This window comes from Macrobrachium nipponense, chromosome 19 (assembly GCF_015104395.2).
Source record: "Macrobrachium nipponense isolate FS-2020 chromosome 19, ASM1510439v2, whole genome shotgun sequence".
NCBI classification, from domain to species: Eukaryota; Metazoa; Arthropoda; class Malacostraca; order Decapoda; family Palaemonidae; genus Macrobrachium; species Macrobrachium nipponense.
Window position 1 is genome coordinate 44,428,585 of NC_061088.1, and position 25,593 is coordinate 44,454,177.

Here is a 25,593-nt window from a genome sequence, read left to right on the forward strand (position 1 = left end):
AGGAACATCAGCGCATGACTTCAAACAGTCGTCAACATAGAAATTATGCCTTATGGTGTTGCCAACAGTTGAACCATACTTCTTATCTGCTTTGTCTCCTGTGGCCTTCAATGCAGTATTTGCAATACTTGGTGGTGAGATTGCTCCAAAAATGTGAACAGCCATTTGGAATTATTCAAGAGGTCAATTGATGTCACCATTAGGCCACCATAGTATATAGTCCTGATTCTCAGGTAGAATTTTTATTTGATAGAACATGACTTCAATATCTCCAATAAATGCACAAATCTCTTGCTGGAATCTAATGAGCACTCCCGTTAATGAGTTGGTAAGGTTAGGACCTTGTAGCAGAACATCATTTAAAGACACAACTCCAAACTTTGCACTCCAGTCAAAAACAATCCTAATTTTTTTTCTTGGGATGAAAGACTGTGTGATGAGGAAGATACCAGACAGGAGACTTGTTGACCTCATCATCTGGGACCTTGTAAGGATAGCCTTTATCAAACAACTTTTCCATGAATGAATGCTGTGTATTGCTGTCTGTAATCTTCATTACGCTTCATCTTCCTCCTTTGCCTCTCAGCTCTGCTGACAGCCTGCTTCTTGCTGTTAGGAAGACTCATAATGGGGGCTCTGAAAGGCATGGGTAGCTGGAAATGACCAATTTTAAATTCAATGTCATCCTGGCACTTTTTCACAAATCTTCTGTCCTCAAAAGATAAGCCACGTTCATTAGGAACTGACCCAAGATCCTTTTCAGAAAAATCCAACTCAAAGTACTATCTAACACTTTCAACAGTAATACAGTCAGTAACATGATGAACATCAGATACGAGCACCCTGTGACATGAAGCCCCATTTGAACTAACTTTAACATGTACAGGCCCGTTAACCGTCCATCTATGCAAATATCTTACTGCAAAGGGGCCATAACCTGAAGAGGATACAACCTCTAAAGGTTGTAAAGCAGTTGGACAGTTACTACCTATCAAAATTCCTATGTCTGGCTCTGGCTGATACACTGGAAGTTTATCAATAAAACTTGATAAAATGGGACCAATCCTTTAACATTTCATACCTTGGAATTTGATCATGATGAACAGGAATATCCCTTTGTGTAAATACCTTTGGCAATACAACATCATTATTGCCAAGTATATCATAACAACAAGATCATTTACAATAAAAGTTTAAACCACATCAGTCCCATGCATTGTTTGCAACTTGACAGCTGTTTCAATACCTTTACAGTTTAATTGGTCCTTGATACTATCTCTAATTAAACAACCTGTTTGTAGTACATTGTCACTACCCTTTACATGTAATTGCACAGGCAAAATCGATTGCAACACTGTATCAGAAATTGTACATGCAGAAGGCTTCACACTACCTTGACCTTGAGTATTACCGTGACCTGAAGCAAAGTCTTGACCTGGAGTGCGACCTTGACCTTGAGCACAACCTTGACCTTGAGTGCAATCTTGACCTTTACTTCCAAACTGTGAACTATCTCATGATGCAATTGCACTATTGCTGCCAAGCATTCTAAAGTTCTCAATGTGCAGAGTGGTAGGATGCCTTTTATTACACGTCTTGCACTGTTGTTGATTGAAACACTTTTTCGAAGTGTGGTTATTGCCAAAACAACTGAAGCAAAGGCGATTGTCTTTCACAAATTCTCGTCTTTCATCCACACTCTTGTGCAGAAATTGAAAGCACTCCTCAATGTTATGATGACCACTGCAAAGTCGGCATTTCCTGGTATACTTGTTTGTGGAATTTGATGGTTGCACTGTAACTGCAAATGATTTTTGCTTGTTCTGACTTGAGCCGTGAAGTGCCTTTGCCCATGAAAAAAGAGACACTTTACACAAAGCTTCTCTGCTGAACACAGGATCCATTGTTGCCTCTGCTGCATTCAGCACAAATCCCACTAATGTGGTGAAGCACACACAAACACTTTGCTTCCTGAGCCTTATCACATGATCCAACCACTTATTCTGAATATACACTGTCAGCTTTGAAATCACCCTCTGAAGGTCTGGCGAGTCATTTAAAACCTGCATGTTTGACAATGATTGCATGGTATGATTACACTTCACAAGATACAAAGCATATTCATGCAAAGATTCACCGGTATCACTTATCACTTGTGGCCACTTTTTCAGCTTGTCTCTGTATGCCATGGAAACATTGTATGGATCCCCAAACACTTTTTGCTTCAATGCATCCTTCAGATGCATTCATAAACATGCAGCCAGCTATGAGTGACTTAGGCTTATCTTCTAGATGCTGATTGAAGTACAGTCTGTTAAAGTCTGATGTGGTGTGTGGCACGATGCGGTCATTAAATACCAGCATGAATGATGTATATTCAAGAAGATCACCACCACAAAACTTAGTCACTTCAGCATGAGGCACAATCATAGCCACTGTCTGCTATTGCTGACTTCGGTAGAATGACTCTGGGGCAGGTGCTATGGGTAGAGAAGGCACTGTAATGTTGGCTTCATCATGATGCACATTGTGACTAGGAAGAAATGCTGGTGTTTCAGGGTTCAAAACGTTGTCTGTCGATGGAATAACTTCTTCCTGGAACACCTTTTCCCTTGCCCTTGCTGCTTCAATTTCACCATCAAACCTTTAGATTTCTGGCTGGGGCTCGTTGACAGGTAGTTGAGACAGGTAATCACTGTGGCAGTCCTTGTACTTGTTAAACCTTTCCTCAAACTCCTCCATGCCTGTATTTACTAAATGGAGGTTGTCAAGCTTCTCCATACACTTGCTGACCTCATTCTGCTTCTTTGTGAGGGCAGAGAGAGCCACAATCTGGTTGTTCTTGAGGGTGCGTAACTTCTCCGTGGTGTCATCGTTCTCTTCTACCTTGTCCTTCTAGTCCATATTCATGTGAAAGATGAATGAACTATTGTTGTGGACAACAGAAACTCCGAAACTCAACTTGAACCTTTATTCCGTTTGACAGTTGTGGTATTAGTGGTAGTAGTAGTAGTAGCTTTATTCCTGAAAGGAATTATTGCAGACTCTTAAGTACATTATCAAATAATAATCCATAATATTCACTAAGTGACATAATGTACCTCGATATATCTTACAAAGTTAATTAGATACACCTTTATAAACTGACAATTGCATTACCACAATAAACCTTGATTATATCACAGTTTTATCATATTTATAGAATAAAAAAATGTCAAAATAACACCTCCATCAATAATAAGATATTCAGTGGTCCCCCTGTATTCGCGGGGGATGCGTACCAGAACCGGCGAATGTTTGGAACCCCTATAAAAATGCTAAAAACAGCCTATTTTGTTAGTTAAAACTCAAGAAAAACCCACTAAAAATTTTCATGCTTGGTTTTTTAATAGTTTTATCACAAAAAGTGCATTTTATGATGAAATTCATCAAAAAAAACCAGGAACTTGTGGATATTTATCATAGAAAAATACCGCGAATGTGTGAATTTTCCGCGAATAATGCAGGGAAACGTTCCCAAGAGAAATCCGCGAATGTGTGAGTCCACGAATCTGGAGAATTCGAATACGGGGTTCCACTGTATATATATATATATATATATATATATATATATATATATAATATATATATATATATATATATATATATATTATCTATATATATATATATATATATATATATATATATAATATATAGATATATATATATATATATATATATATATATATATAACTTTGTCACAAAACTTACATCTGTGTCCCCAATTATATATCCTTTAAATTGTGAAATATATAAAACAACTGTACTCGTTGAACACCTTGCTTGAACTGCCAAAAGAAACTTCAGAACCTTAGGAAGTGAGGTAAAACCATGTGATGTGTGTACACCTCTTAACTCTTGAACTACACTTGAAAACTAAAGACATGGTTTTACCAACTAGATGGGTTTGTGTTTCTGCATTAACAACATTTGCTCTAGAAAGTGAAGTGATATTACAGGAACATAAGAACACATGCATGCTTATAAAGGTATTTTGAGCCCAACACTAATCACTCTAAAGAGTTAGAAGACATTATTAAATTTTGTGTAATTGAAAAACATTTTAAACCACATGTGAAAGATGTATTCATGTATGACAATTTGGTAAGTGCTAAAGTGCTTTATGATAAAATAATATTGATTGTACCTTTCAATAGTAGCATCACAAACACATTAATTACTTTATATCCATTTTCTATGTTAATTAACAATAAAATAATCACTAAAAAGGTAATATCTTACATTTTGCATTAGAAGAGCTGATAAACAATTTATTGAATGCATATTGCTGAAACCCCAAGAGTTTATATGTAATTTTAATAGTTTGTATGAAAACACTGTTTTGTACCCCTGTATCCAAGAAAGATTAATGAATGAAAATCAAGAAAATGATGTATGTACCATCACAGACTATGGTAAAACTTTTGAAGCTCTAATAATTGATAAAGAAATTTCGTGTGCCAGAGTAGCAAGACGTGAAGGCACACCGAATCAGGGATAGGCTCTTTTCCACAGCACAGCCAAAGATTCGGACACATCCACGTCGATATTGTCGGGCTTCTTCCTCCTTCCGACAGTGACAGATACCTCCTGACAGTGATCGGCCGGTCTACCAGGTAGCCTGAGGCCACCCCAATGTCAGAAGCCACCGCAGACGCCTGTGCCAAAGCCCTCCTGACCATCTGGATGAGCCGCTTTGGAGTGCCCGATGACGTCACGACAGACCGAGGACCCTCTTTCACGTCAAAGCTCTGGTCTTCCCTGGCACTCCTGATGGGGACCAAGTACCACACTGCGACGTCCTACACTCCCGCAGCCAACCACATGATGGAAAGGGTTCACTGCTCCCTCAAGACTTCCTTAATGGCACGCTGTCAGGGCCTCGATTAGAAGGCACAGCTTCCCTGGGTCCTCCTCGGTCTGCACCACACCAAGAGCCAACGGCGACCCTTCCCCCAGCAGAGAAGGTGTATGGGGAGATCCTGACAATGTCAGGCGAATTCTTACCCACCGACAGTGACGATCCTGTTATTCTCTTGGCTTGGTTCCGTGCAGCCACCCAGAATTTCGTTCCTTGCCGAGAGACATACGTTAACAGGAGGAAGCAGTTCTGCCCCCAAGCCCTGGACTCTTGCAAGTTCGTCTTCATGAGGAATAATGCTGCCCACCCGCCCTTGATGAGGCCCTACCAGGGCCTGCACCAAGTCGTCTGTCGGGAAGAGAAGGCATTCCTCGTGTCAATCGGCGTCCGTGAGGACTGGGTCGATAGATTGCCTCAAACCCCAACACCGCTGGTTCCTGATGGTGCCCCCAAACGTCGTCGAGGCCGCCCAAGGAAAGCAATGAACCCCTCAGGCCCACTACCAGGGGTGGTATCCTGTTTGCCGTCCCTCAAAACGACGAGAACACCCAAGATACCCCTCTACAAAGGGAATCATGAACCTGAGGACTCCTTCAGTTCCCCACAAGATTCCGTTTGTTTACAATGATTCTACATAATAATTGGCGTTGTTGGGGAGGGGGGGAAGTATTTGTAAGGATGACATTCGGGCGAACTTTCGCCCTTCCATTGTAAAAATCTGTATGTCCATATGTCCTCTTTTCCTCCAGGAAATAAAATGTAGAGCATTTTTCGCCCTTTCTTTTGATGTATATATGTCGGGAATCTGTTCCCTCTGTGTATCATTATTTGTGTATTTTCATCTGTGAAGAAACACATTCACAGTTTTATTTAACTATTATTATTTCAAACTTTTATTTTTGTTCCGTTTATCATAGTATTTGTTTAGTATGTGCACTGACTTGTTCTCACTTCATAATGATGCCCTATATATCTTACAATATTACATTACAATTGAGGGGAGGCCCGTGGAAGATGCCTAAGGGGTTGGACTAGAAGGCGATTTCAGGATGTTTCGATACCTTTCTGTCAGTGACGTGAAATTGAAGGTTGCTTGGGGATATCCCATGCCTTGAGATACGAGTTTCATTCGTTCTGTAACTGAGCTCGTAAGTCAATCTACTTGTATGCCAAACAAATTTCTCCCATTTAAAATAACTGAAATAGATTTAATCCGTTCCAGCCCTGTGAAACATCCCCAAACCATCCTAAATTATGAAAAAAACATGTTTTTAATTAAGAAACACACATGTATACTTTACCAATGCATAACAAAATATTATATGAAATAAAAGAAAAGGTGTTCTATAGTACTGTATTTTTACCTTGGAGACAAATGAGTGCGGCTAACAGAGGAGGGAGGGAGGGAGGGAGGAAGGGATGCAGGCACTGTAGACACAAACTAAAACTGCACTTTCTTAACACAATGTAAACTAAAACTGCATTTTCTTTAATTCAAATGAAACTAAAACAGCACTTTCCTTACTTGAAATGAAACCCAAAAAATTAATTGTAAAAAAAATGCACTTTCTTCTTTAAGTTGGATAAATAATACGCGCCTTTTCGCATATTACAGTCTCCGTCACTGTATCTCCTGCCAGCTCCTTCTCTTTCACCCACACCAGCAGAAGCTTCTCCATTTCTTTATGGATATTTGTCCTTAATTTGGACAGAATTGTAGTTCCTTTCGCTGGTGTTGCACTTTTGATGGCATCCTTATGTTTAAGGATAGTAAAAATTGTAGATGTACAGTGGTTGTACAGCTTTGCCAGTTTAATCCATCGTATAACATGCTCTTGTTTTTCTATTATTTCTTGCTTTATTCTATCAACATCATTCTCTTCTTCTTCGCAGCACTGTCCTTTATACTCACTTTCTTCGGCCTAATGATGGCACACAAAAAAGTTCAGTAAAAAATGCAAAATGGATACAAAAAACGAGTACAGCACACAAGATCCGACTTGATTCTGAGGGTAACACGTGAGAGTGAACGAGATGCTGGCCGCACTGATGCTGGACCTGTGTGCACCAACTAGCGGCAGCCTCCCGAAATACTCGTGTCTCGGAATTCCGCTTGTATCTCAGACAGAAATATGGACCAAGTTGCAGCTCGTATCTCAAAAAATTCATATATGTACTGGACTGCTCGTATAACAAGGTATTACTGTGCATGATTTGTACACTGGTCACTCTTTCCATTATTCACTTCTGGCTATTTTCGTTCCATCGTTTTACAACGCATTGCTCACCCATAACAATTCCTTTGTTAAACTTTTACCTTATTATTAAAACATTTACATTCACATATTACATTTTTACATTTTACAGACATTTCAATTGACACATTTTCCTCCCTTCTGTCTTTCATATTCCCCTTTACATGGCTTTCTCACCCATAACAATTACATTCGTATTATATTATCTTTCTTAATTTGGACAGTCAGGTAACACGTTCTACTAGGTTACGTTAGGTTAGTTTAGGTTGGTTAGGTTAGTATTCTACCCTTCTAAGATTGTTTTTCTTTAAGGGGGGTACCAGCCCCCTGGTCATGTAACACGTTCTACTAGGTTGGGTAAGGTTTAGGTTGGTTAGGTTAGTATCCTAACCTATATGTTACACTTCTAAGATTGCTTTTCTTTATGGGCGGGGATGTCCCCTAGTCAGGTAACATGTTCTAGTAGGTTAGGTTAGTATCCTAACCTATATGTTTTTCTGGTTAAGTTAGGTTATCTTAGAATGCTGCCCTATATGTTAATCTTCCTTTAAGGGGGGGTGGAGTCCCCCCCCCGGTCAGGTCACATGTTCTGCCAGGTTCGGTTAGATTAGTATGGTAATTTATATGTTAGTCTTCCTTTAATTTTTTTTTTTTAAAGCAGGTCCCATATAAAAATACTATCATTTGCAGAAATAGACAGTGATGATAATAATAATGAATATTCTTGAATCTTGATAACATTTCATTCCTTATTTCCTGCGTTAACCTCTGACTTTTATCTATTTCATAATTTATACTTAAATAGTATGTGTAAATTAATGTCCATATATAATATGTACTTTTATGTATGTATGAATTCATAACTATTATGTAAAATGGGTGTCCCTGCCACAAGATTTCATTGCAATATTATTTCCTTTGATAATAATACACAATATCTTTGGTTTCATAGAAATAAAAGAAACTACGTTTGTACGATTTTACTCAGCATTACTTGTTCACATTAACCCCCCAAACTGGCCTCTCTGATTTCCCATATTGTCCGTCCGTTACAAGACCATGTTTGTGTTTGTTTTACTTAGTATTGCACATTTTTTTTCAAATACGGCGTCAGTTTCACATATGTGTGATGTCGCGAAGTTTCTTCGGTGACTGTTTAGGGATGGGTTCTCTGGACCAATGTTAGGGGGCAATAGATTTACCAACAAGGAAAGTCACCAGGCAGTACACAAGGACGAAAGAACTATGATGTTAATTTACAAATTTTATTAGAAAAATATACCTACTCTCATTACTATACTTATATCCAAATATTTACACAATTCAGGAACTCCGGCCACTATGGCATCAGGACTGAAAGAAAAGGGGGACCTCATGGTCTCACAGGTAACACAAAATTTATCACTTGAAATCTAATTCATCATTGACAATGACACGAAAATCTCCTCAGCACAGAGATCACTGTTAAATAATATGTTAAACAAATGCCCTAGCTAAGTAAATGAATATTTCTCTATAAGTACTCTCAGTTATGATCGCTTGGTGGAAACTGACATTCAGGTGGACGGCCATCAAACCCGACTTACTCTCAAGTCTTTTCTCAAGCTAAGGTCTTTAGTGAAGAGAGTGATCAAGCTTGTGTTCCTGCTTTTAAAGCACTGCCAACTATTCATTTTCTATAGTTCGATTTCAACTTTTCCAACATGCGACTAGCTTGATTAACTATTAAATAAAAAACCACAACAACATCAAATAACTGTTGGTGATGCAGAAAAATTAAGTGAAATACTAAATTGATTCAAAAACATTGTGAAATTTAGAGCCATCGCATTTCTGCTACCACTGGGGAAAATTGGAGGGAAACTTAAGGCCTCAAGGTGGAGTTCTTTATCGCAAAAAAACTGTGCACTAATTATTTAGCAACATGTGAAATCACCAATCCCCTCCCCCGAACAATAAGCTGCCCACAATTCTTCTGACCAATCAGAGACCTTTCACCAGCGCACTGCTGAATCTGATACCCAAATTGCTTTTCACATTATTCAGCAAGAAGTATTCCTAGTGTTAACACACGACTCTCCATTGCCTCAAAGTGACTGTATTTTCACCTTTGATAGTACTTCTGTTAAGTAATCCAGACAACGTAACTTTAATGTTGGGGAAACCTATCTGTTTTCATGGTTCGTCAGGTATTTGGCCATATCTTTCAAGATTCAAGATACACTTCAAAGAATCAAAGATGAGAGTCCATACGTTCGTCGTTCATAAAAGTAGACCATCCTCCCATGTAAGTTAAGTTCCCAAACTATACATATCAGTTAGATCAATTGTGGTTTGGTGTTTGTTGGTTTGGTGTTAGTAAGCTTTAGTAGTTATCAGGTAGAACTGTTATTATTTGGGTAATTGTTGTTTAGCACCATATTTCTACCTAACAATCCCACGTCACTTTACCAACTCATACCTTCTGTGTCCTCCTTCGAACATATGTCTCCCTCTTGTCAGGGTTGCCAGATTGGGCTACAAATCACAAATTGGGCTACTTTTTACACCATGGGTGACCAAATTTCACAGTCCGCTACTTGCGAGTTTTTGGGCTAGTTTTGATTTAACTTAGGCTCTTTTATTTAATTTGGGCTACTTCCATTCATTTTGTATAATAATAATAATAATAATAATAATAATAATAATAATAATAATAATAATAACAAAAACTGAAGGGATAAAGCTACCAGATGGGAGCAACATCAAACACATAGATGAGACTGGATACAAATACCTGGGAATAATAGAAGGAGGGGATATAAAACATCAAGAGATGAAGGACACGATCAGGAAAGAATATAAGCAGAGACTGAAGGCGATACTCAAGTCAAAACTCAACGGCGGAAATATGATAAAAGCCATAAACACATGGGCAGTGCCAGTAATCAGATGAGACTGGATACAAATACCTGGGAATAATGGAAGGAGGGGATATAAAACATCAAGAGATGAAGGACACGATCAGGAAAGAATATAAGCAGAGACTGAAGGCGATACTCAAGTCAAAACTCAACGGCGGAAATATGATAAAAGCCATAAACACATGGGCAGTGCCAGTAATCAGATACAGCGCAGGAATAGTGGAATGGACGAAGGCAGAACTCCGCAGCATAGATCAGAAAACCAGGAAACATATGACAACACACAAAGTACTACACCCAAGAGCAAATACGGACAGACTATACATAACACGAAAGGAAGGAGGGAGAGGACTACTAAGTATAGAGGACTGCGTCAACATCGAGAACAGAGCACTGGGGCAATATCTGAAAACCAGTGAAGACGAGTGGTCTAAAGAGTGCCATGGGAATCAAAAGGACTAATAAAAGTAGATGAACACCCAGAAATATACAGAGACAGGAGAATGACTAACAGAACAGGGGACTGGCACAACAAACCAATGCACGGACAATACATGAGACAGACTAAAGAACTAGCCAGCGATGACACATGGCAATGGCTACAGAGGGGAGAGCTAAAGAAGGAAACTGAAGGAATGATAACAGCGTCGCAAGATCAGGCCCTAAGAACCAGATATGTTCAAAGAACGATAGACGGAAATAACATCTCTCCCATATGTAGGAAGTGCAATACGAAAAATGAAACCATAAACCACATAGCAAGCGAATTTCTGGCACTTGCACAGAACCAGTACAAAAAGAGGCATGATTCAGTGGCAAAAGCCCTCCACTGGAGCCTGTGCAAGAAACATCAGCTAACCTTGCAGTAATAAGTGGTACGAGCACCAACCTGAAGGAGTGATAGAAAACGATCAGGCAAAGATCCTCTGGGACTATGGTATCAGAACAGATAGGGTGATACGTGCAAATAGACCAGATGTGACGTTGATTGACAAAATCAAGAAGAAAGTATCACTCATTGATGTCGCAATACCATGGGACACCAGAGTTGAAGAGAAAGAGAGGGAAAAAATGGATAAGTATCAAGATCTGAAAATAGAAATAAGAAGGATATGGGATATGCCAGTGGAAATTGTACCATAATCATAGGAACACTAGGCACGATCCCAAGATCCCTGAAAAGGAATCTAGAAATACTTGAGTCTGAAGTAGCTCCAGGACTCATGCAGAAGAGTGTGATCCTAGAAACGGCGCACATAATAAGAAAAGTGATGGACTCCTAAGGAAGCAGGATGCAACCTGGAACCCCACACTATAAATATCTCCCAGTCGAATTGGAAGACTGTGATAGAGCAAAAAAGAAAAAAAAATAATAATACCAATGATCTACTGCTGACACAACCCCCATTTTCTGAATTACCTCTAGAATTAGCTGATGATCAGTCTAAGATAGCAGATGTTTTGAGTCAGTGGCAAAATTTGTTGAACCTAGACCGGAGTAATATTTTCAATGGGAAAGTTTCAACATCAGGAACTGAGTTTTGGACAAAGCCAATTGATGTAACCAATCCAAGAGGTGAATTAGTTTTAAAGGATATATCAGAAATTGGATTAAAAGTCTGCAGCCTTACAGTAAGTAATGCTATAGATACTGAATTTATATTGAAATGTTTCTCTGTGTATCAAAACATCTAAGAAAGGGAGGCAGTTGTCTTAGATGTTTTGATACACAGAGAACCATTTCAATGTAAATTCAGTATTTATAGGAAACCAACCTACAACTTAACTTATGTTCATTTCTATTCAGGCCACCATCTTAACATCAAAGTATCAATTTTTTCTTCAATGTTTTTACGAGCATTGCGCATTGTCAGTCCCCAATATTTGGATCAAGAAATTGACTACATAAGAAAAATATGGAAAGATTTATGTTATCCTTCACAAAATTTAGATATTTGTTATAATAAAGCCCACAAAGTTTTATTGTGTAAGTAACACGGAGAACATTCTCAGTTTGCCTTATTTTAACGGATTTGAAACCATTAAATCAATTGTTAAAAGCTTTTAAGGTCAACTTTTTTTTTCCCTATAACACGCTAAAAGGAATGTTAATAAAAAAATGGCCCCAGGGAAAGCAACAACATAATATATAAAATTCCATGTATGGACTGCCCCTCTTTTTATCTTAGACAGTCGAGCAAGGGCTTAGAAGTAAGATTAAACCAGCATAAATATTCTGTAAAAACTGGGCAAACATCTAATGCAAAATTCATTCATTTAAGTGAAAACAACCACCGAATAAATTGGATTGGTAGTTCAGTAATTGCAAGGCCAATTGTCTTATCACGAAGACTTTTAGAATCTGCCATAATACAACTTACTTCCCATTGTAATTTTAATATTAGTCAAGGCCTTTTTCATTTAGACCCTTGTATTTGTAACATGTTTAAGAATGACCTCAAAGATATAGTTACAGACTTAAATACAAATTAGTTGCCTTAGAGATATTTTCGCTGTATATCCTTCCAATTGTCTTGTCCTTGTGTCTGAGCAGATTGACTTAATCTTTTTTTTTTTTTAATTCTACCCATGTTTATGCTTGTTTGGAAAGGTTACCCATTCTCCAGGTGTGCCGGGGTCTAGTACTAATCTCCTTATAATCCTTATCTGTCAGTTATATGACCTTTCCTGTACTGTCAATTCCTCATGTAAGTCAGTTTATCTGCTGAGTAAAGGACGTTAAGTCGAAAGATCTTGCAGAAACACCGTTGTTTATTTTTCCTTCGTGGCTTATACTTTTATATATATATATATATATATATATATATATATATATATATTATATATATATATATGTATATATATAATTATATATATAGATATATATATTATATATGTGTATGTATGTATGTATAATGGAAGTTGATACGAAAAGCAAAAACTTGATGAAAGAAAATGATATATGAAATTTTCAATTTGATCTACGGACCCTTCGCTTCACCTTATTCTGAGATAATTGAGCCCAAAATCAGCCCTCTACACAAAAAAATAGTGTAATTACAAAGGCTACCCCATACTGGAAAAGGGGGCGCTACTCCCACCGCCCTAATGGAATGTGACCTTGGACCCTACCCTAGATATGACTCAAGAGGTCATAAGAAACACCCTATATCAACGGCCAAACTTTTACAAACATGGTAAATCTCAATGAAAAATACTTAATTCACACCTACTGTTGCTCGTCACAGATATGGGACACAGTTCAACAGTACTGATGAGTAATAATTCTTTTTTTCTGTTTTAGTAAAAGTTTTATCGCAAATAAGATTACTTATTATTTCGTGCTCTTTAACAGCTTTTGTCTCTAGCTATTTTGGTTTTTCGTTTTTAATATTGCTCGTCACACTTATGGGACACAGTTCAACAGTACTGATGAGTAATAATTCTTTTTTTCTATTTTAGTAAAAGTTTTATCGCAAATAAGATTACTTATTATTTCGTGCTCTTTAACAGCTTTTGTCTCTAGCTATTTTGGTTTTTCGTTTTTAATATTCATGAAAAAGCATTCTGCCAAAGGCCGAATGCTTCTTAGATAATATTTGTCTGGCTGAGAAATGCTTTAGAGCTCCAGGGCTATGCATTCAATTTCAAAATGTTGTAAAATTTAACCAAAAAATTGTGCGAATTCAAGATGCCATTGTTAGAGAGTTTATGATGCATGTCCCCCATTCTACGAGAGGTCCAATATCTTTGTATCAGATTTTTCACGTTAAGTTATACAACAGGGTAATCATTTTACTTTTTTGCATTATCTAAATAGTATTATGAATAAGCATTTTTTACAGTTCTTTTTGAAGATCCATGTTACAAAAGCCTGGTGAGATACAGGTCGTGAAGCATGAAGAATACACATTTTTTAATCCCTATTCCACAACAAATTTTAAGTTTCCAGTTTATTGGACCATAGAATTTAATACACCCTATTTAACTTGAAAATACCGTCAGGTCATGGCAATGAATTTCTGTTTATTTTGACCCTTCCTACTTTAACCATCAGTATGGCTATTGATCTTATTCTGGCAGTCCTGCTGGCTAAGAAAGAAACTTGTCGCTAATTGTTCTAAGTTTTCTTGTACGAGTTTTTGAATACCATTATTCACTTCATAAAACTTCCTCTAAAGTTTTTTAACATTTTTCATTTGTGTTATACTTTCAGGCAGTGTAAGGAAATTATATATTTCATCATAAGTCCCAGAATAAATGTGTTTGAAAGAATTATCCTTCTGGTTTGGGAATGTAATAGGAATTTATATATTCTTATTCTGAGTGATTTTTTGCTTTCATCCATTGTTAGCTCATTCATCAAATTTAATTTATTTTTAATTAATTTCCACAAATAATGCGTCATTAATCATTCCATTTCCAAGACCACTAATGCATTGCCATTTCTCAAATTAATCCTGACAGCATGAGTAAGTGATGACTTATTGATAGATAATTCTTTGTCCATAATCCATAGCTTTTTTTTATAGTCTTCTATTTGCTTTTAACAGGGAAGTACTGTCAAATATTAGTACTTGTGACTCCAGAAGGTGAAAGCAGCAAGTGGAATAGCAGTGAGGTGTTTGACCACATAAGAAAAAGCAGCGTTAGCATTGTCTTTCGTCATTTTAAAGGTAATATAGTTTCTTTATTTATTCGTCAGAACATCTGCTTTTTCAAAAATGTTGTCGTAGGTCGTTACTTTAACCTTCATCCTTGGAACATCATTGTGGTAAATGAATCCTACCTTGATCTCTGAGTCATTATGCCATGTTGTACTTTCTTTTTATTTATTTGTTCTCTTTAATTTGTTTGTTTATAGATCCTTTATCCTGTCTTGCTTTATTTATCGTTAGTTGTTAAGAGTCTCAGGAGGCTTTGGAAGACACAGTGCAGGTTACCTACTTCATTAACACAATAGTAAAAATATACATAAAATTACAAGTTAAGTATAAGACTGCAATGGAAGTGTGAGCCTTTCTTGAATCTTCTAACCCACAACTGGAAGGTTCTGGAACCCACGCCACTTCTGCTTAGGCTCCCAGCGATTTTCTATCTGCTCCTCTGCTTTCTGCTTGCCTTTTGGAAGATTCTTCTCAGGAAATTGTCCCACCTACCAAAGACGGAGGATTTGCTACTGTCCCGCCTGGTAGTGGTCCTTATCAGTTGAAGATTATCTAACCACGTCCCATGGGCATGATTGATTGACTTAATCCCTCTTTTGTAGGTGGTACTAATGACGTCACCGGAACTGTTGAGTCTCCGGTGAAAGATCAAAAGCCAGGTCACAGATAAGAATGTTAATGGGAGCGCTTATATTAAAACGTCGAGCGTGTTATGGCTATTGTTCAAGACTCTTCCTAGCCTATTCTAATCATCTCTCCTCTCTCTCGTCTCTCTCTCTCTCGCTCATTCTCTCTCCTTCTCTCCTCATCTCTTTTCATTATCTCTCTCTTTCTCTGTCTATCATTTGTTTATTAATGGTTCAATTTTATTTCTTTTTCTCTCTTTTATATTTACGCTATTCCCAATTGACATTCTCCTAGCTATCATTACATCACTCGGTCACCTACCAAACATTGTCTTCAATATTTCTATATACATAAGAAAATGGATACAATAGAATTGGTAATGAATATAAAAATTTGTATCTCCATCTGTGGCGGAAAAGATATAAGTTCATCAAAATATCATTAAAAAATAATTATGATATATTTTAAACGTAAGTATAATAAGTGAACACTCAGAATAACATTATGTAACAATATACATACTTTTTAGTTCTGTCAATATCTCTTGTATTTCCTTGATAATCAGATGTCTCACATTATGATAAACAAAACAATAGTGACTACTATTACTACTAGATTTACTAATGATAACACTGGAAAGACCCTTTCCTTGTAGAAAAATAGCCATCAGCATAATTCAAGTTTTCAAGTTTCTTTAAATTAATTCTAATTGAGTCAACTTAAATTCATCTATTTCGTATGTGTAATTTTTATATGGTACATGTTTGTTAAATTTACATTCAGTTAAAAGGTGTGGTTCATATACGTAGTATAATTGGTTTGCTATAACTAACTTAACATAACCTTTTTTCTGTACTAACATTAGGCCGTGAGTGTGGCTACTACAGTATCTGATGAGAAGACAAAAATGTCTTGATCTCTTATCATTGTTTCAAGTCTTATTAAATGGTTGTGATTCTGTTTTAAAACAATTTCTTGAATACATGAATACAAATTTGTATTTATATGCAGGTTGTCTAAGTCAGATTAATTATTCTTCTTTTAACATGATACATTCATTAAAGTGTTCATCATTAAAGAATAACATCAATAATGCATGTTCTTCTAATGCAAAATGTATAAAAAGCCCCTTTTTATTAATCATTTGATTTTCAATTAACATAGGAAAGGGGTACAGTGTCATTAGGAAATTTGTGGTCATGTTGTTGAAAGGTATGATTAAACTAATCCTATTATAGAGTCCTTTGGTTTTTATTGGGTTATAATACATAAACATTTCTTCTACTAATGGTGTACAATGCTTTTCAACTACATAGAACTTAATAATGTCTTCTAATTCTTTTGTTCTGATTATTGTTGCGTTCAAAATACCTTTGTAAGCAAGTAATACAGCATTGAGTATGTATTTATTCCTGCAACATAGCTTCACTTTCTAGTGCAAAGGTATTTAAAAATTTTATATTGTCTAATTTATTTGTTTCCTTTGTTACATTCTGATTAACTTTATTTATGAAAACCTTCCATTTTTCTATTTGTTCTGCATTTTCATTATGAGAAGCAATCACTTTATCACTGTGGTAAATCTGTTTTTATAATAAGTGCTCTCCCCTTTCTTTACTCTCTTTTAACTTACGTTTCTTCTTTCTAATGAACACCATATTCTTTTGGAAGCTTAAATTTCAAGTCAATGGCCTCTGTGGGCTTGTTCCATATGAATAGCGTTCTTCTTCTGAATAATAATAATAATAATAATAATAATAATAATAATAATAATAATAATAATAATAATAATAATAATAATGTAGTGCCGTGGCAGAGTGGGTTAGGTCGTCAATGGACTGGTTAAGCAACATTGGGGCTGGTCAGTCATTGGATGGGTGACCACTCTCCTCGGCGTTGATTCCTTGGGAAAGTATATTTACCATAATTTCCACAGTCTACTTAGCTGTAAATGAGTACCTATTCCTGATGGGGTAGGGTCCAGCTATGGGTTAAATAGCAAAACTCAGCAATGACGGAAAGAAATGAAGGATTAAACGACAACGACATAAATGGAACCTCTGGCAACAGAAGAACTTCGTCCGGCAGCCAGGTATTCAGCTCAATTGAAGGGGAAGACGGTCAGGTACTTGGAGGTCGTCATCCAGCAACTGACCATCACAATAACACTAACCAACAACCAGAGACTGGAGCTACAGAAGCAAACCAGAAGAAGAAATGGACAAAATCTGGAATGAGAGGAATAGCATCCCCCAAACAGAGCAAAGGCTGGCAGACCAAGTAAGGAACATTACAAGAAGACAAACAGAAGACGACAGGGATGATGAGCTATCAAACAACGACACGTGAAGAAACACAGACGAAGAAACAGAGGAAGGAATGGGTAGAAAAGATCATACAATGGATGAAGCCAGATACAGAGAGAAACAAAGTTCCCCTCTATGAAAGCCTACAACACCAAGAAATTAGGGGAGAAAACAAGTGAGGTCAATGAAATAATGAGAATAATGCACACCACCTGTATCACAGAAACAAATAACCTGGCATATGCAGGAGCGAGCACAACCAACCCCACAGAAACCAAAACCGCAACCACCTTGGAAGAGATGGCAGAAAAAAAGGCTAAGAACCAAGAAAACAAGGGAGGAACTGAATGAGAAATACAAAGTACAGGAGAGGGGACTGAACAACACAATAGATGTAAAACAAAGGCTTAAGGACAAAGTACATAAGATCCAATGGTACAATGGATGAAGCCAGATACAGAGAGAGCAAAGATCACCTCCATGAAAGCCTACAACACCAAGAAATTATGGGAGAAAACAAGTGAGGTCAATGAAATAATGAGAATAATACACACCACCAGTATCACAGAAACAAATAACCTGGTAAATGTAGGAGCAAGAATAGTAGCGAACTCATGGGGGTATGAACACCAAACCATTAGCACAGCCAACCCAACAAAAACTAAAACCGCAACCACCTTGGAAAAAGCGCATGGAAAAGCAAATCATGGTGATGAGGGCTAAGAAACAAGAAAACAAGGGAAGAACTGAACGAGAAATACAAGGTAAACAACACAATAGAAGATGTAAAACAGAGGCTTAACGCTAAAGCACCTAAGATCCTATGGTACATGAACAGGAATAAGGGACACCAACAGAACAAACTATTTGGAACCAACCAGAAAAGACTCTACAGCCAACTAAGAGGGGAAGACAACCACCAAGAAATTCCTGAAGCCAATCCAAGTAAGAGACTCTGGGAAAACATATGGAGCTATCCAGTATCACACAATTAAACATGCAACATGGTTCCAGGAAGTCAATGCAGAAGGAACAGGGAGAATAAAACAAAGATTCACTGAGATCACGACAGACACAGACACCAGAAAATGCCCAACTAGTTGCAGAACTCATGGGGATACGAACACCAAACCATGAAGTCCATGGGTACTGGCTCAAAAACTTCAAGGGCCTACACCCACGAATAGCAGAACAACTCCAGCATTGTATCACAAACCACCATGCGCCCAAATGGATGGCCACAGGAAGAACATCCTTAGTACAGAAAGACAAGAGTAAGAGAAATATAGCCAGTAACTACAGGCCTATCACCTGCCTACCAATAATGTAGAAGTTACTAACAGGTATCATCAGTGAAAGGCTATGCAACTACCTAGAGGATACAAACACCACCCCCCACCAACAGAAAGGCTGCAGAAGGAAGCGTAGGGGCACAATTACCTGCTCCTGATGGACAAAATGGTAATAAAGACAGTAGGAGAAGGAAAACCAACCTAAGCATGGCATGGATTGACCATAAGAAAGACCTTGACATGATGCCACTCACATGGCTGATAGAATGCCTGAGAATATATGGGGCTGAGGAAAACACCATCAGCTTCCCCAAAAATACAGTGCACAACTAGAATACAATACTTACAAGCTCTGGAATAAGACTAACAGAGGTTAATATCAGGAGAGGGATCTTATAGGGTGACTCACTGTCCTCACTACTCTTCGTAGTAGCCAGATTCCCATGACAAAAGTACTGCAGAAGATGGATGCTGGGTACCAACTCACAAAAAGAGGCAACAGAATTAACCATCTGATGTTCATGGACGACATCAAGCTGTATGGTAAGAGCATCAAGAAAATAGATACCCTAATCCAGACTGTAAGGAATGTATCTGGGTACATCAGGATGTAGTTTGGAATAGAAAAATGTGCTTTAGTCAACATACAAAACGGCAAAGTAACAAGGACTGAAGGGATAAAGCTACCAGATGGGAACAACATCAGACACATAGATGAGACAGGATACAATACCTGGGAATAATGGAAGGAAGGGATATAAAACACTTAAGAGATGAAGGACATGATCAGGAGAGAATATATGCAGAGACTTAAGGTGATACTCAAGTCAAAACTCAGTGCCAGAAATATGATAAAAGCCATAAACACATGGGCAGTACCAGTAATCAGATACAGCACAGGAGTAGTGGAATGGACGAAGGCAGAACTCCGCAGCATAGACAAGAAAACTAGGAAACATATGACAATACACAAACCACTAAACCCAAGAGCAAATACGGACAGACTATACATAGACTATACATAGCACCAAAGGAAGGAGGGAGGGGACTACTAAGCACAGAGGATTGCGTCAACATTGAGAACGGAGCACTGGGGCAAAATCTGAAAACCAGTGGAAGACGAGTGGCTCGAGAGTGCATGGGAAGAAGGACTGATAAAAGTAGACAAAGATCCAGAAATAGGCAGAGACAGGAGAATAACAAACAGAACAGAGGAATGGCACAGCAAACCAATGCACAGACAATACACGAGACAGACTAAAGAACTAGCCAGCGATGAAACATGGCAATGGCTACAGAGGAGAGAGCTCAAGAAGGAAACTGAAGGAATGATAACAACGACACAAGATCAGGCCCTAAGAACCAGTTATGTTCAAAGAACAATAGATGGAAATAACATCTCTCCCATATGCAAGAAGTGCAATACAAAATATGAGACCATAAACCACATAGCAAGCGAATGCCCAGCACTTGCACAGAACCAATATGAAAAGACGACCTACAGCACGATGAATATTGGACAGCTGCTTTGTAATACCAGCATGCCAGAAAGACAAATCATAAGGAGAATTAAAAGAATTTTGTTTAAAATCAATTCTGTGAATTTTGCCATTATTTTTGATTTAAAGAAAATAATAATAATAATTATAGTAATAATAATAATAGAATATTATTAATAATAATAACAATAACAATAATAATTATTATTATTATTTTTTTGTCTATCACAGTCCTGCAATTCGATAGGGTGGTATTCATAGTGTGGGGTTCCGGGTTGCATCCTACCTCCTTAGGAGTCCATCACTTTTCTTACTATGTGCGCCGTTTCTAGGATCACACTCTTCTGCATGAGTCCTGGAGCTACTTCAGCCTCTAGTTTTTCAGATTCCTTTTCAGGGATCTTGGGATCGTGCCAAGTGTTCCTATGATTATGGGTACAATTTCCACTGGTATATCCCATATCCTTCTTATTCCTATTTTCAGGTCTTGATACTTATCCATTTTTTCCTTTTCTTTCTCTTCAACTCTGGTGTCCCATGGTATTGCGACATCAATGAGTGATACTTTCTTCGTGATTTTGTTTATCAATGTCACGTCTGGTCTATTTGCACGTATCACCCTATCTTTGCTGATACCATAGTCCCAGAGGATCTTTGCCTGTTCTTTTTCTATCACTCCTTCAGGTTGGTGCTCGTACCACTTATTGTAGCAAGGTAGCTGGTGTTTCTTGCACAGGCTCCAGTGGAGGGCTTTTGCTACTGAATCATGACTCTTTTTGTGCCAGACATTCGCTTGCTATGTCGTTTATGGTTTCACTTTTCTTATTGCACTTCCTACATATGGGAGAGATGTTATTTCCATCTATTGTTCTTTGAACATATCTGGTTCTTAGGGCCTGATCTTGTGCCACTGTTATTATTCCTTCAGTTTCCTTCTTTAGCTCTCCCCTCAGTAGCCATTGCCACGTGTCATCGCTGGCTAGTTCTTTAGTCCGTCTCATGTATTGTCCACGCATTGGTTTGTTGTGCCATTCCTATGTTCTGTTTGTCATTCTCCTGTCTCTGTATATTTCTGGGTCTTCATCTACTTTTATCAGTCCTTCTTCCCATGCACTATTAAGCCACTCATCTTCACTGGTTTTCATATGTTGCCCCAGTGCTCTGTTCTCGATGTTGACGCAGTCCTCTATGCTTAGTAGTCCCTTCCCTCCTTCCTTTCGTGTTATGAATGGTATTTGCTCTTGGGTGTAGTGCTTTGTGTATTGTCATGTTTCCTCATTTTCTGGTCTATGCTGCAGTTCTGCCTTCATCCATTCCACTACTCCTGTGCTGTATCTGATTACTAGTACTGCACATGTGTTTATGGCTTTTATCATATTTCCGGTGTTGAGTTTTGACTTGAGTATCGCCTTGAGTCTCTGCATATATTCTTTCCTGATCATGTCCTTCATTTCTTAGTGTTTTATATCCCCTGCTTCCATTATTCCCAGGTACTATTTGTATCCTGTTTCATCTGTGTTTGATGTTGCTCCCATCTGGTAGCTTTATCACTTCAGTCCTTGTTACTTTGCCGTTTTGTATGTTGACTAAGGCACATTTTTCTATTCCAAACTCCATCCTGATGGACCCAGATACAATCCTTACAGTCTGGATTAGGGTATCTATTTCCTCAATGCTCTTACCATACAGCTTGATGTCATCCATGAACATCAGATGGTTAATTCTGTTGCTTCTTTTCTTGAGTTGGTACCCAGCATCCATCTTCTGCAGTACTTATGTCATGGGAATCATGGCTACTACGAAGAGTAGTGAGGACAGTGAATTGCCCTGGAAGATCCCTCTCCTGATATTAACCTCTGTTAGTCTTATTCCAGAGCTTGTAAGTATTGTATTCCAGTTGCACATGTATTTTTGAGGAAGCTGATGGTGTTTTCCTCAGCCCCATATATTTTCAGGCATTCTATTAGCCATGAGTGTGGTATCATGTTGAAGGCTTTTTTATAGTCTATCCATGCCATGCTTAGGTTGGTTTTCCTTCTCCTACTGTCTTTATTACCATTTTGTCTATCAGGAGCAGGCCTTTTGTGCCCCTACACTTACTTCTGCAGCCTTTCTGTTGATGGGGGATGGTGTTTGTATCCTCTAAGTAGTTGTATAGCCTTTCACTGATGATAGCTGTTAGTAACTTCCACATTATTGGTAGGCAGGTGATAGGCCTGTAGTTACTGGCTATATTTCCCTTACTCTTGTCTTTTTGTACTAAGGATGTTCTTCCTGTGGTCATCCATTTGGGCACATGGTGATTTGTGATACAATGCTGGAGTTGTTCTGCTATTCGTGGGTGAAGAGCCTTGAAGTTTCTGAGCCAGTATCCATGGACTTTATCGGGACCTTGGTCTTTCCTGTTGGATATTTTCTTTAGTTGGTGTCTGACTGTGTCTGTATTGATCTCTTTGAATCTTTGTTTTATTCTCCCTGTTTCTTCTTCCTTAACTTCCTGGAGCCATGTTGCATGCTTAATGTGTGATGCTGGATTGCTCCATATGTTTTCCCATATGGTTCGGCTTCAGGAATTTCTTGGAGGTTGTCTTCCCCTCTTAGTTGGCTGTATAGTCTTTTGTGGTTAGTTCCAAATAGTTTGTTCTGTTGGTATCCCTTATTCCTGTTCAGGTACCGTTGGATCTTATGTGCTTTGGCCTTAACCTTCTGTTTTACATTTTCTATTGTGTTGTTTAGTCCTCTCTCCTGTACTTTGTATTTCTCGTTCAGTTCCTCCCTTGTTTTCCTGCTTCTTAGCCTTTTTTTCTGCCATCTCTTTCAGTTTACTCAAGTCAGACCTCATCACCATGATTTGCTTTTCCAGGTGCTTTTTCCAAGGCGGTTGCTGTTTTGGTTTCTGTTGGGTTGGTTGTGCTGGTGGTGTTGGTGTTCGTATCTCCTTCAGTTCTGCTACTAATCTTGCTCCTGCATATGCCAAGTCATTTGTTTCTGTGATACTGGTGGTGTGTATTATTCCCATTATTTCATTGACCTCACTTGTTTTCTCCCTTAATTTCTTGGTGTTGTAGGCTGTCATGGAGGGGATCTTTGTTCTCTCTGTATCTGGCTCCATCCATTGTCTGATCTTTTCTACCCATTCTGTCCTCTCTGTTACTTCGTCGGTGTTTCTTCGTGTGTCCTTGTTTAATACCTCATCATCCCTGTCGTCTTCTGTGGCATCGTCTCTCAGTTCGTCTACATGTAATTCGTTGTCTTGTGTCATTTCCCTTTGCAGTTCTTCTCTTTCTGTTGGGGAGAGCCAGTTCTTTTTCTTTATGTTCCTTACTTGGTCTGCCAGCCTCTGCTGTTTGGGGGTTGTTATTCCTCTCATTCCAGATCTTGACCAACCTTCTTATATATCCTCTCTCCGTCGGGTTGCTTCTGATGTAGCATCTCCATATTTCCTTATTTTCTTCTCTTGTTCATTTATTCCTCTGGTTTGCTTCTGTAGCTCCAGTCTCTGGTTGTTGGATACTGTCGTTGTGGTGGTCAGTTGATGGATGACGACTTCCAAGTACCTGACCGTTTTCCCCTTCAATTGGGCTGAATACCTGGCTGCCGGACGAAGCTCCTCTGTTGCCAGAGGTTCCATTTACATCATTGTCGTTTAATCTTTCATTTCTTTCCATCATTGCTGAATTTTGCTATATAACCCATAGCTGGACCCTACCCCATCAGGAATAGGTATTTATTTACAGCTGAGTAGACTGAGGAAATTATGGTAAAGAGCGGTCACCCATCCAACGATTGACCAGCCCCAATGTTGCTTAACCAGTCCATTGAACGACCTAACCCACTCTGCCACCGCGCCACATTTTATTATTATTATTATTATTATGGTAAAGATCCTTTACCAAGGAATCAACGCCGAGGAGAACGGTCACCCATCCAACGATGACCAGCCCAATGTGCTTAACCAGTCCATTGAACGACCCAACCCACTCTGCCATGGCGCCACATTTTATAATTATTATTATTATTATTATTATTATTATTATTATTATTATTATTATTATTATTCAAAGCATTTAAAATTAAAAGTTCTTGTGGATCTGATGGGATTCTATGCAGATTTTCAATTGAGTCTATGCCCTTGATATTTTTCTACTTCTATTTATGGTGAACTCATCAACTGTGACAGGTTTTCCCCTGGAAACGTCCTTACATAGTTCTCCTTTACAAGAGTGGAGATACTGAAAATGTTGAAAACAATAGATACATTTCTCTTTTGCATGTCATCACCAAAGTATTTGGGAAAATAATTGCTCATCACCAAATGGCCTTCCTTGAAGCAAATCCGTTTCTTGCTAACGAACAACATGGTTTTAGGCCTAACCTTACTACATAAATTGTGATACTTAAGGTTACCAACAAAATGTATGAGAACATATGAAATTAAAAAACGCTACTTTTATTATTGGATCTATCTAAAGCATTTGCTAGCATTCGTAACCCTCTCCTTAAGAAATGTCCTTTTGTGTATTGCAGGGGTCGATCCTGGACCCATTGGTGTTCTTTGTCTATATCAGTGATCTATCTCAATATGCATGAGAGGGTCTTCTTGTTATTTATTCCGATGATACCAAGATTTTGCTGAGCAGAGACTAGAAAATATTTTAATAGTAACGGCCTCATACAAAAGAAAAGCAAAAATCAATTAGTTTTCTTTTGATCAGTACAATATATATATATCTCTTGCAATCTGGGGAACATGAACATGAAATTCAATAATGTGAAACTTGCCCCATTGTGTATCTTTCTTGTATCGGTACTTTTAATGCACAAATCGACGATCTGCGCCTACATATATCTCAACAGAGACAGTGATAGATTTTAGTCATGGTGGTACAATCATTGCTACGAAATACCCACAAGCAGTTCAACTAACAAAACCAAAATGGAAAAGTAAGCACAAAATTGTTCGTAAAGGTCCATATAGAACCTATAGAGACCTTTACAAAAAGAAATCGGCACGACTCTGGCCTACTATCGGTTATGCAAGAATCCATTCTGGTAGAATTTCATTTCTAATTACTTTTTAAGTGGAAAGTCGTGTATCGTAAAAGTGGAGTACTTCTGCCTACTTTTACGATACATGACTTTTC

General features: G+C 38.1%; 1 protein-coding gene across 6 annotated transcripts in view; it reads left to right on the plus strand.

Annotated features, from left to right (window-relative positions):
* Window positions 1-25,593, plus strand: part of LOC135216728 (uncharacterized) — a 481,792-nt gene that overhangs the window by 229,171 nt on the left and 227,028 nt on the right. For all 6 annotated transcript variants that reach the window (XM_064252201.1, XM_064252232.1, XM_064252208.1 and 3 more), the window contains exon 11: window positions 14,612-14,734. In XM_064252201.1, coding sequence (XP_064108271.1) covers window positions 14,612-14,734 — 123 coding nt within the window. The remainder of the gene's footprint in view (window positions 1-14,611; window positions 14,735-25,593) is intronic.